The sequence below is a fragment of the Alligator mississippiensis genome, chromosome 5, assembly GCF_030867095.1.
Source record: "Alligator mississippiensis isolate rAllMis1 chromosome 5, rAllMis1, whole genome shotgun sequence".
NCBI lineage: Eukaryota > Metazoa > Chordata > Crocodylia > Alligatoridae > Alligator > Alligator mississippiensis.
The window spans coordinates 171,761,390-171,775,017 of record NC_081828.1 but is presented as its reverse complement, the minus strand read 5'-3'; the positions used below and the strand labels follow the sequence as shown (position 1 = coordinate 171,775,017).

At 43.1% G+C, this 13,628-nt stretch overlaps 1 protein-coding gene across 2 annotated transcripts in view; it reads left to right on the top strand.

Moving 5' to 3' along the window:
- SDHAF3 (succinate dehydrogenase complex assembly factor 3) overlaps window positions 1-11,352 on the top strand; it is a 73,730-nt gene extending 62,378 nt beyond the window's left edge. Inside the window, exon 2 of one of the 2 annotated variants that reach the window (XM_014603077.3) lies at window positions 9,691-11,352. In XM_014603077.3, the coding sequence (XP_014458563.2) occupies window positions 9,691-9,894 (204 nt within the window). In that variant the 3' untranslated portion in view covers window positions 9,895-11,352. The remainder of the gene's footprint in view (window positions 1-9,690) is intronic. The other variant, XM_059728977.1, reaches the window with a different exon arrangement.
- The last annotated feature ends 2,276 nt before the right edge of the window (window positions 11,353-13,628 follow it).

The window sequence follows — 13,628 nt, the reverse complement described above, 5'->3', positions numbered from 1 at the left end:
GCCTACCATCTCTCCCAGGGTTTAAGTCACTGCAGTTTGACTACCATTCTTTGTTTCATTAGGGGTAAAGCTACACAGTTTAGTTTTAATCTTTTGCAGAGTAGAAATTGCAGAGAGGCACTTAATGTGAAGCAGGTGATGTGCAGAAAATCTCTGCCCTCTTTTACTACAAGGCAAGTCATTTGTCTTCATGACTAGGTACAGACATTCAGAAAGCCCAAGGCAGAATCGATCTGAGTTCCGCAGTTTCTGTAAGCAGTATAGTTTAGATCAGCAGTGAACAGACACACATTTGCCCTTTGGTGGTGGGAGAGAGGACAGGATGAGGCATATCTTGGACCAGGTTCCACCATTTTTAAACCAGGCTAAGTGTTATGAACTTCTGTTCTGTTATAGGTATAGACTGGTTTCTGATCACTTATACCAGTATAAGCATAATGTCTGTACCTGGCCCATATGCCCCAGGAGGATAACTTTTGGTAAAAGCCCAGTAAGAGTATGGTTAGGATTGAAAGTGAAGCCTCGAATTAGAAACGTATAGTATATATAACAAATGGAAAGAAAGAGAAGCAATACAAATTAGAAATGATAAAGTATAGAGAATTAATAAGGGGCTAAAGTCATCACTGAAAGTCCATTATTGGCTCATCTAAAGACAGTGGGCGGAATTTAAGTATATCAGCACAAAAAGAATACTAACAATAAGAGATATCCATTACCAGATAAAAATAACAAAATTGTTCATACTGAGGCAGAAAAGGCAAAAAAGTTCAAAAAATGTTTCTATTGTGCATGTAGAAAGAAACAGGATACTAGGCTTATACCATGTGAAGTAATTTTAAACCATTAATAACTAAGAAGGATGCTAGGAAGTATTTACAAAAGGGGAATATTTTTAAATTAATAGGCTTGGATACCTTGCCCTCCAAGATATTCATAAAAGAGTTAACAAAGGATATATTAGGGTCACTGGTATTAGTTTTCATTAATTCTCAGGATTTTTTCAGGAGATTCAAAGCATATAAATATAAAAGGGCAAACAGGTAGCAGTTTGCCGGTTTGACATCAGTCCCAAGGAAATAATGAAGACCATTTTTACAAGATTTCATTAATATTTATAAAATTGGAATATAATTAGTGCCAGTTGGTGTCATTTTAGCACTCCTTAAATAAACTTGCTTTTCATTTTTATGTGATTTCCATGAAACAGGAACTGATTAAATGTGGTAAATTTACATTCTTGTGATTCTTTTGACATAAGATCGTAAAGTATTCTGATTGAAAAACTAGCACTATAATATAATATGTTAGATAGATTAAAAACAACCAGATTTCAAGAGGTGGGTGTCAGTAAGGAGCCATCATCAGATTCAGAAGTGTTTCATGTTCTTTAGGTATTGGTATTGCAACCAGTGCTGTTTAATGTTTTTTTTATCAGTGATCTGTAAGTAAATATAAAATGGGCACTGATAAAAACTGCAAATGAATGAAAAGATGGAAGGAGTTGTAAATAATACTGAGGACTGGGGGGGGAGGGGTCTGGATTATTTTTGATTATTGAGAGTTCTGGATTATTTGCAGATATATTCAATTTGTATATCATACTATATCATAGCAAGCCAACAGAATAGGGGACTGCATCCTGTCTCGGACGGCCAAAGCCGACTCGAGGTGATTCAATAATTACTCGTTCGTCGGGGCGGGCTGGTGAATAGAGAGGCAGAGAAAGCTTTATGGTTGTAAAACTTTACTTACGTTGCTTGCGGTTGTGACGAAAACGGTCCGGTTGTCTGAACAACTACGTTAGTTGTTCCAGCTGGCAGGGCTCAGGCCAGCACGTCTGTCTACAAATTGGGCCTGCAGGGAAAAGGATACGTCTGGGATTGCGCTCGGCGACGGGGAGAAGAATCGATAGGTGATCAGTCTATCGATCAGCTCAGCCACGAGTCAGATCTCTTCAGAAGCACTCTGCAGCGTGCTCAAAGTTCTCCGACTTGGGCGGAAGTCGTGCTAATTTTTAAATGGCCAGCAAGCCAATTACTAGCCGCCATGTGTGCATAATTTAGAACTGGCCAATAGTGGGACACAAATCTACATTCGAATGGCGGGAACTCTCTTGCACCGGAGGTTTCCTGCAGCAACAGAAAACCTTTTACTTTGCAAGAGGCTCTCATGTGGCGGGAAAATTCCACCGTGCCGAGGCACCAAAACCACTGGGTTGTGACATGCCCCCTTGCCAATGGCACAACTGGAATTTTAGACACATGAGCTTATCATCCAGCATCTTTGTTTCAGGACTCACTGACCTGGCAAAGTTTTAACAACCAATAATATATATATATACATAAACAAACAACTTGATAGACCGGTCTTTTCAACAAGTTACAAAATACAGTACTTTGAACATATAACAACAACTGTTGATCATCGTCTAATTGGAGAACATCTGCTTGGGACTTCCTTCGTCTGGTAGTCAGTCCGTCCTCTCCTATTAACAGACAATGTCAATAAAATACTTAATAAAATGAGAAAATAGTGTTATAGTGAGTCCTGAGCAAATGTACGTTCCCCGTCTCAGTGTCTCCTTCATAACTATCACTCTACTAACTCGAACGAACTGTAGTCTGGTACTTGATGAATCTCACAATCGGGCGGTTGTGGATTATTGCTTTTCTGGGGTTAGACCTGTGAAGAGAAAAACAACAACACAAAACAAAAAGACTCATAATTGGATTTACTGTAAGGATACTGGGTGAACGTTGGAACGGCATATCATCCAGTTGTGATGAACGATAATAGGAGGACGATTGGGCTTCTTTTCCAATTGAACAGAATAGGTATTGGGATATTGTCCCAACCGCTGAACTGTCCCTTTGTGAACTTGTGAATGAGACTGATGGGGGTGCGGTATTGAAATCCACACTAACTCGTCTGGTTGGAACTTGGGCTCCCAAGGTGGAGGTTTCTGGACATTAGCTTCGTCCCATAACGGTTTAGCGGTGTTTAGTGAAATAAGGACTTCGTGATTAAATTTAGTCCAGTTTTTAAACGTCCCCCCTCCTCTAAGGCGAAGTTGCTCCTTGTACAGACCTATGTCCCCTTCCACAACACCGTTGGACTGTGGGTGGCACGGCAAATGAAGATGCCAGGCTACATTATGAAGACGAGTGAATTTATGCAGAGCGTTTGAATTAAACGGGGGTCCTCCATCCGACTGAATCCCATGAGGAGGTTGCCAGGCAGCAAATACAGCAGTCAAAGCAGAAATGACAGCAGTAGCACTACTTTTCCGCAGGGGGACAACCTGCAACTGTCCCGTTCCCAAATCGACAACAACTAGTCCTTTATTTGGTGGCTTAGACCCTGGGAGGGGTCCCAGTAAATCTACCTGCCAAACCCTTCCTGCCTGAAACTGAAGAATCGAAAGCTCCCAGTTGGTGCCTAGTTCCATGGCACTTTTCTTTAGCACATATCTCACAGGCCCGAGCTACCTTTTCCCAATCACGCCGAACTCCGTATGAGGCCGGCTCCGTAAGGGTTTGGCACCAACGTTGATGGCAAGCTCGTGGTCCCGGGTGACCCCAATTCTCATGAAGCCACGCGAGGAATGGATTTACTTCAGGATCGGTGGTAGATGTGACAGGCAAGGCTATGTCGGTTCAGAGTGGATCTTCCAAGAGCTTATCAATTACCTCATGCACTGGATCGGTATCTGGACGATGGGACTTAGTGTGCCTAATCAACGGAAGGCGCACAAATTTAGTTAACGTTTCCCAAGTATCTTGCCAATCATTCAAATTCTCGGAGGGAAAAGCTGTGCCTGTAAGAATTTTATAAATGTATTGCGAATCAATTGCGATGATCGGAACTGGGAGTGTATCGTTATGATGTGTCAGACAATGTTCCAGTACCTCAAGAAATCCCAATAATTCACATCTCTGGGCCGAATTATCATCCAGGTCGGCCTGAAACACCTCCCTATTGCCACAAGCTTCGCAATAACACCCATAGCCTCCGCCATGTCGGGAGGCCCCATCCAAGGCCATCCATGCCGGGGCAGAAGTTCCATACAATGTAGGGACCTTTTCCCCATCTTCTGGGCCTGGACCAGGCACCACGTCTTCCAACCTCCAACAATGCCAGTTGTAATGGTGAGCAAGCACTAGCGCATTCCAGGTCGTAGACTCTCCCCGAAAACGTCTCAACTCTGTCTCCATCCAGCAAGGGTAACAATGTGGCACCGGGAGCGCGCAACGTCCCATGCCCCCTTGCCAAAGGCCCCACCAATTGTTCGGCTAGGAGGATCCCTCCCATAGCTCCACACCGACGCTGTGCCGCCTGAAGTGTTCTATGGGCTGTATACACTAGCTCATCATGAGAATTATGTGCGACAGCCCACACATGGTTGATGGTGAACCCGAGGGTTACGGCCAGCAACTCGCCCAGATCGGTGGCATGGAGCCGTGTATCCCTAACTGTAGCTAGCAGGCGAAGCAGGCCCCGCTGATCTCCTTTTGTTCAGGGCGTGGACCTTCGGGATTTATTACGGATCTGTCACTGCAATTTGGTGAGGAGTGCCAAATCACCAGGTTCAACATAATGTCGATACCAATTCAAATGACCCAACAGCTGTTGAAAATGCCTCTTAGTTGTAGGGAAGATTGTTTTCAATTGATCGATGTTAGGACCCTCATGCGAAATTCCGTGGTGGATGGAACCAATGTATCGAGTACCAAGGAATGTAATGTCATCTACAGGTTGTAAACACGACTTTTCCTCGTTGATCGTCCATCCCTCACTCTGAAGGTGAGTGACTAGTTGACTGACTATACTAGTAACTACGGAACTATCACGACCCATGATGGCGATATCATCCACGTAACTCCAAATCTTTAGTTCCTTCTCTTGGGGAAGAGAATATGAAGCTCGAAAATTCTTTAGGGTGTTATTCATGGCACCTGTGGCTAGTGATGGAGCGTTACGATATCCTTGTGGACAGACCGTCCACCTATACATGATGCCATCAATACATGTTTAGTATTCCTTCCGGGTTGTTTATCGGAATGGAAAAGAACATATTTTTAAGATCCAATGTGACTCCAACCCACTTACTTTGTTGGAACTGTGCCATCTCAAACATACATTGTGGCAGAGTAGATGGATTAGGTTGTTGAAGTACTTGACACCTTTTGTTGACTTCTCGATTAGTCTACAACCAACCGGGCTTCATTAGGCTTTCCGGGTTTTGCTACCCCCCATCCTGATGACAGGTAGGTGCTGGCTGTTACAGTCTTAATACAGCCTCATCGCTCGAGTCACCGCAGGAGGTCAGTAAGGGACTGCTTTAGCGAACCCTTAGTCGGGATTGGTCGTTATCGCCAGGTGGAGTTGTTACAAAGCGTTGGTGGATGCCAATCCTGTTCTGGGATAATGACGGGTAATGCCTGTAGCACTTGTTCTTTAAGGTCAAGCGCTTTTATCCCCGGGATCCCTAAAATGTTAATGCCCCCTAGGACAGCCTCTAGGGGGTATCGGTAGCCTTGGACCCAAAATTTGACCTTCGTTGTGACAGCGATAGCGTTAAGCCCTTGTACCTTGATCGTTTTGGTGGTCTTTTGATGAGGTATCATTGAGGTAATCACATTGGTCTGAACTCCAGTATCGAGAAGGAAGAATACTTGTTGCTGGTCATCCGGATCGGTAGGGTTACAAACAGTGAGTTGGGCATATGGTCGAGAATCCGTAGGGTCAGGTTGGAACTGGAGAAGGCTGCCGGCGGAGCCGACAGCCATCACTCGTTTTTTGATGAGTCCTCGAATTTGAATCCCAATACTTCAGCCAGACAAGACTGGCCCCTTTCTCCCAAAATTCGTAGCTGCGCCTTTGTAAGTCCGGTGCTGGAGAGAAGAAAACCAAACATGGTTCTTTCCTTCAGGGTTCTCTCCTTCGGGGTTCCTGGAGGTGACCACCCTTGCTCTTGTCGGGGGATAAATTCTTGCCGTCTGGGTCTCAATGTTCCTGCTGGGTATACCGAAGATCGGTCCCTTATAGTATCAGAAGCTTCTTCACCTTGTTGCATAAGTGCTTGTAGATGTGGGAGATGGCCTAAGAGATTTCCCACCGGTTGACCTGCCATTGGGTTCAAGAAGAGTCGGAGTGTAAGGGCATTTGCTCCTCCGTATACCTCCACGCAGGCCTCTATAGCTTCCAAGGGCGTTGGGATTGCCCCTGGGTCCGATAGGTGGCGATGAGCCCATCTCTCTTTTCGTTGCACGGCAGTTAGTCCCTTGGGATTTGTCCTCGGGCTCCATGAGAGATATGACACCCCAACTATAGCTAGGAGGAGTTGCTCCGCAGTAGCCTTTTGTGGGCGACCTTCGTGCCAGGTGTGAAATTTGTGGTTTACCTGTCCCACTATGAGCGCTGGGAGCGGGATGGGCCAGTGGGCACTGTCCACAACCACATTCAAATCAGTAGCATGCCCACCACTCCATGCCGCCTGTCGGGTCAAGGCACTCACTTCTTCTTTGTCCAAGGTGTCAGATCCGAATTCCACTATTAACCTCCCTAACCACATTGCCAAGGTTTCTCCTGATCTTATCTTAGATTCCTTGCAAAGCTCTTGAATTTCTGGTCTGGTGCGTGTGCGTGAGATGAAAGTGGTACGCATGGCACCATCTTCATCTGCAACATGCTTTGTCACAGCTATCGGGTGAGCTGCGGTAGAGAAAGAGTTAAATTCTTCGTCTGGGAGCGTTGGGTACATCCCTCCTCCCATTGCCCCCTCCCCTTGCAAGGAGGTGGGGCCGCTGGGGACGACGTCACCTCAGGGGGCGGAGGCGCTAGGCGGATCCCCGCCAGGTCTTCTGAAGCTCCGCCCCTCCTTTCCGGTTTTCCCAGATGGCTCGCGCTTCTTTCGGCACCATTTTCTGCTAGCGGTATCATGCAGCTGGTGCTTCTGACAAGCGCCGCTCCGGAGCCTTTTGCTGCCCGCTCCAGCGGCTCCTTACCCGCTGTATGCATCTGTGCCTCTAAATTTGCGTATTCCCTTAGTAGACCCGCTACTGTACGGAACAGCACGTTTATCATTTTTCCCTTCTTCCATTTAGTTAGACCCCATCTCGGCACATGACGGCCCTTAGTTTCCAAATCCTCCCAGAGCTGAACGAGGAGCTCATGGCCCCGTGAGTCCGGCTCCAAATCCGGACAGTTAAACCAGTCTGTGGGGGTGGATTCCCCTCCTTCCCTTAAGTATCGAATGCATTGAGCGAACTCTTGAGCAGGGGTCAGCTTCCCTGCCTTCCGTGCTTTTACCCCAGCTAAGGATGTGGTCGAGGTTTCCTCCAGGGGTCGATAATAGACCTGGTCGCTCCACATTATACATCCGAACTCCCCAAGGGATAGCTTAGTTCTCCATTCCTTCACTACTGCTTCTTCTCTCTTTACGGAGAAGTAACCATCAATGTTTCTTTCATCCCCTTCTACCGCCTGGTGGTAAGTGATATGCGCCCATAGATCGTTGGCATTCTCTACGTGGCGGGTCCCGGTGTGCCAGGGGCAGCACCTGATTAGGTTCTTCTCCATCACCGTGCCCTTTAATCCCATCCTCGTCGCCATGTCTCGGACGGCCAAAGCCGACTCGAGGTGATTCAATAATTACTTGTTCGTCAGGGCAGGCTGGTGAATAGAGAGGCAGAGAAAGCTTTATGGTTGTAAAACTTTACTTACGTCGCTTGCAGTTGCGACGAAAACGGTCCGGTCGTCTGAACAACTACGTTAGTTGTTCCAGCTGGCAGGGCTCAGGCCAGCACGTCCGTCTACAAATCAGGCCGGCAGGGAAAAGGATACGTCTGGGATTGCGCTCGGCAACGGGGAGAAGAATCTATAGGTGATCAGTCTATCGATCAGCTCAGCCACGAGTCAGATCTCTTCAGAGGCACTCTGCAGCGTGCTCAAAGTTCTCCGACTTGGGCGGAAGTCGCGCTAATTTTTAAATGGCCAGCAAGCCAATTACTAGCCGCCACGTGTGCATAATTTAGAACTGGCCAATAGCGGGACACAAATTTACATTCGAATGGCGGGAACTCTCTTGCACCGGGGGTTTTCTGCCGCAACAGAAAGCCTTTTACTTTGCAAGAGGCTCTCATGTGGCAGGAAAATTCCACCGTGCCAAGGCACCAAAATCACTGGGTTGTGACACATCCTACAAAACTGCTTCCAAAAAAAATGATTTAGGGATTGTAGTTCTCAAGTGCAGTGATGTGGCAGAAGGGTTTAAGGTTCAAGATATAACACCAGGAAAGTAAGGAGTAGTTGTAGGGAAGTGATTTTAATTCTATATATTACACTGGTAAGTGATCCCCATTTTTAGAAAGTTGAAGGCGTAGAAGGGAGCCACAAAAGGTATTCAATGAATGGGGAAGATGTTGTGGAGTGATCTTTTCTCTCTGTCCAAATGAAGATTGAGCAGTGACTTTACTGTAATATGTAATACTTCGCAATGCCATGTACAGAAGGAACTTGCAATTTCCTGGAGAAACACCTAAAAAGTAGTAGTGGCTGAGAGTTAAAGCCAGATACATTCAAATTAAATATAATGTACAATTTGAAACATGAAGGATGCCAAGCATTGGAAGAGCCTGTTGAGAAAGATGATGGAATCTCCCATCTCATGATGTCTTCAGATCAAAACTGGGATGTCTTTCCAGATAATACATCTTAGCCAAATATGATATTAGGCTTAGTACAGTGGTAGGAATTTTATGGCCTGTGTTAAGATGATTTAATGGCATCTTCTGATCTCAAAATCTGGATTTTTACATGTACATCACATAAACAGATAAATAGATAACTTTAGGAATGTCAATATAGTCTGTAGGACTAAAGCATGCACTTTAGTGCTTTCTTGAGTCAGAGCTAGAAAGCGAGTGAGGAGGGACTCCAAATAATGTAGCCTTAGTAGATCCAAACCTGATTGCACAGAAAGCATGGAAATGGAGAGTGGTCAGTGCAGTCTGTGAAACAACAATTTGCAGTTGGGCAGTAATATTGTATGTTAGCTGTAGAATTATGAATTGGGTTTTCCAGTAAAGCTCAATGAGAGTGTGTTACTTATTCTTATATTGACAATTAATACTAGTCCAATCATAGCAACGTGCAACATGAATTCTGTTGATATTTTAGCACAATACAAATATTAATTCAATCCAAAAATATTGACTTTAGAATAAAATTACCATTTTAGTGCATTAAAATGCATAATGTGACAAGCTTGCAAATAAATATATCTGCAATTAGCATAGAGTTAAGGCAATTTCTTTTAAAACTAAAAATGTAAAATAAATTAAATGGAGTCTTCAGAGTCTGGAATAGATCCCCCCCATAAGTGGTGCAAGCAGCTACTCTGTACTCATTCAAGAAGCATTTGGATGATTATTTTGCTGGGGTCATCTGACCTCAGCTGACTTCCTGCCCTTTGGGCAGGGGGCTGGACCTGATGATCTTGCAAGGTCCCTTCCAGTCCTAATGTCTATGGAATCTATTGGAATTGTAATTTACATCTTAATAGGATTTCTTTCTGATTCAAGATGCAAATTTTGTCAATTTGTAGCTGAATAATAGAAAGATGCATAATAAAAAGGTGGTAAACTGCATTTGTCATCTTTTTCTGACCTATTTATTCTCTATTAGGACTATTCAGCAACACTGTGGCAGCAAGTCAGTGAAGAAGGACAACACTCAAGTGAAAAGGCTCGGTTTGGAACTCACCTTTCAGAAGAGAAGCTTAATCACTTTCGTGGTGAACAGATTGGACAGCTACAAGAACTGATGCAGGAAGCTACTAAGCCTAATAAGCAATTTAATATTTGTAATGACTCAGAACAGAAGAATTAATTTTGGTTTTTTTTTCCTAAAATGCACATAAAAGCAGTTCATGGAGCCTTCTTTTTCAATTGGAATAGAATCTGACTATTAAAAATGAAAGATGATGATAATGATACATAGTTCTTTATTTTACATCTGACTTGCGGGCATGCAGGGGGAAATGTTGAAATTCCCATTATGTTAATTATGGCATGTATTTGCACTTAGTGGGCCTTAGAAAACTTGCTGATGCTTAAAGGTTTTCTAACATTAAAATTGGCACCCTTTAGAATAAACTGTTTCATGGCCTCATGCTTGGTTTTTGGGTTTTAGTCTTTGCTGAAACATACTATCTTTAATGGTTTGTATGCTGTCTACTCTTCTGATATGGATTTGGTACTTATTAGTATGCTACTGATTAGATTTAACTGCACTGGAAATAAATAAACCATGTTTAGAAGAATGTGGCATTCTTTCATGTGAATGTTTGGTTTTATCCCTTGAGTTGTACTGGGAAATTTACCTCAAAACAAAGAATATCTATCCTGCATTATAAAATTCACCCCGATTGAAGCCATTGGCTTATGAGTCAAATTAATTCAGGATTTTTCAAATCTAGGCTCAATGAAACTATCAATTCAAAGCTTAATTTCTTGAAATCATGCTGTTTTACAGATATTTTGTACCTAATAATTCTTTAACTGAAGCGTATATGCTAAATTTTATACAATTAAAATGCAAAGAAGCTTAAAGGCTTAGTATCATCCCATATTATTTATTCTACGTTTAGATTTTTGTAATTGCTGTAATAACAAATTCCCTTTTTATAATATTTTATAAATAATAAGTAACAGCAAGAGATCATTGTTCGACAAACTTCAATGGAAACAAATATTACTTTTCTAAGACAATCTGGGCATGTCTACATGAGACGCATAATGCTCTGAAGACTAATTTTACTGCTTATTCTCATGGCAGGCAAAAACCATGCTAATACACAGTAGGTGCCACAAAAAAAGTATTCTTCTGAACCCAGCAGTCTTTCCTGCTCAAGTGCAGGGAGCTGGACCTGATGATCTCGTGAGGTCTCTTCCAGCCCCTAACATCTATGAATCTGTGAATTTGTGCTGATGCACAGTAGCACTGATTACGGTGCTGAACATGCCATAATTGCAGTGCATTAATGAACGTGTAGATGCAGCCAGAGTACCCATTCTAACACTCACCTCAGTGTGATAAGCTTTCTTTTTAAAAAAAAAAAAAAAAGTCCTCCTATCCCTTTAAACACATGTGCACACACACACACTTTTCTTTTCAGCATTCATAATCAGTCTTTTATTATTGTTGTTGTTTTGTTTCTGGATCTTACATTTGTTATTTATGTTGATTACAACACTGACAGTTATTGTATTTCCAGATACCTTACACTGTATGTACATGCGATTGTTCTAGGGGCTAATTCTGTATATATAAAGGGCTTAGTCTGTCCATCTGTGTGTCTGTATGTCTGTCCGTAACACTCTTGGAGTACTCTGATTGGTTGTCTCAGCAGCCAATCACAATGCTTACTGAAACAACCAATCAGAGTGCTCCGTGGGGACAGAGTGGGATGGCAGAGGGCTACCTTGATGGCGGGGACAGAGTGTGGGGGCAAGGCCAGCGCTTCTGACTTTGCTCCTCTCCCCCCACAGCCCACTCCTTGGAGGCGGTGGTGGCACGGGGTGCTGGCGGAGGGATACGGTGGGGCAAGCTTCCCCCCCTGCTCTTGGCAGACAGCAGCAGTGTGGGGTGGTTGGTGGCAGCTGCTGTGTGTGCAAGGTCCTGCCCCCCCCCCACATCCCACCCTGCTTCGTTCCCAAGGGGGTGGCAGCACAGGGTCGTGGGTGGCGATGGCAGCCACTGCATGCAAGCTTCCCCCCCTGCCCCGTCCCCCATGCCCAGGGAAGCTTGCATGCAGCAGCCACCATCCACCGTCCCTCACTGCTGCTGCTCCAAGGGCAAAGTAGGGCTGGATGCGGAGCAGTGGCAGTGCAGGGTGGTGACTGCCAGTGGCAGCAGCTGCATGCAAGCTTTCTGGGAGGCGACAGTGGCCCGGGGTGATGGATGGCAGTGGTCTGTCCCCCCACTGGCCCCCCCCCCATTCTTGACGGTCAGTTTACTAGTTTAGATATATTTGGGGAGTATTATGATCTCTCCTTTCTTGAAACCTTCATGAGGAGTTAAAGGTTTTCTAAGGTTTGTCCTTAGTTACTGTACAAGGGATACTTTAATTGTGTACGTCTCTGCGGCAGCTCCTGCTGCTGTATTTCTATCATAATGATATTTGACAGCGCAGTTAGGATCAGGGCCTCATTGTAAAGTACCTAGCCCTGACAACAACATAGTCATGTTGCTGGAGTTTCAAAGGCTTTAATCATTTAATAAAGCTCCAGTTCAGACCTTAGAATGTAAAATTGGGATTTATCCAATTTAAATTGATTGTATTTTAAATGATAGCTTTTTGTAGCATGTCTACTCGATTTTAGTGCGGAAAAAACAATTTCAGTGTGCTTTTATAAGCAAGCTGCTTTAAACAGCCTACCTTGTTAACTCTTGCTTTTATTTCTAGTTTTAAACCAGCTCATCACCCAATATGTATTATTTTTTCTCATTCTAGAACGTTATCTTTGAATGAAATGATATGAAAGATACTTATTGTAGTCAGGGGCCTTTTCTTTATCGGGAAATTTAATGAAACTAGTCAGACCTTTTAAAAAGCTAGTTGTTTCTTTGTAACTCTATATCCTAATATTTTATTAGGCTTAGGTTGCACAGATTTTTAGTAGACATAATGATTCATTGTTAAAGACAGCAGTTGAGAATGAAAATATCTACATTAGAATGTTTAAATGTACTGTAGACCTAAAACTTATTCATTAAATTGTGAATAAGATAAAACACATGCATATTTGTTTATATATGTTTAATTTTCTTATTTTTATGTATAGAATAAGCCCTCAACTTATTTTTAATGTATGCAAAGACTAAGAAATTTTGACTCTGAAGGTCAGGGAAGAATCTGTTCAGAGTTGTTTTATTTAAACATTTTAGAAAACAACATTCTAACTTAAATCACTCAGAAGTCTACACAGAAAGTCACTCTTAACAAATTACAAACTTTGTGGGACAACTCATCATACACATGATCTTAAAAACACTGTATGCAGTTGCATAACTTCCCATACATGAATAGTCCTTGGAAAACTAAGCAGCTATAGATCAACATTGAACGTGCTGGTAAAATACTTTACTTTAAACTAATTAATAAAAAATAACGAAGAAGGACAGCGTATCTGCTATAGCCAACAGAGTTAGAATTATGCATTTCTTATAAACTGTCTTGAAAGGGAATGTTGAAAGGGAATGTTTTCACAGCCTAGTGATGGATAACAAGCACGGACAAATATGCGCCAAAACAGTTTTGCACTTGCAAAAGGAAGTAGGTTATGATTTAAAATGTGGAGACTCAACTATGGAACAAACTGTTTTGGAGCACCTTCTACATCGATAGTGGTGATGATGATATCTATTTCATTGCTTAACTGGATATGAAGTTGAAATCTCTGTATTTATAAATTAATTTGCAGCGATATATAGATTTATTTGAATTACTTTTCCGTTAGAAAGCTTGAAGAATCCCCTTCATATAACTATGCTGTCAGACAAGAACATTTCTCAGTTTGTCCCCCAGCAGTCTTAAATTAATTAGGCTTTTTTTAAAACTG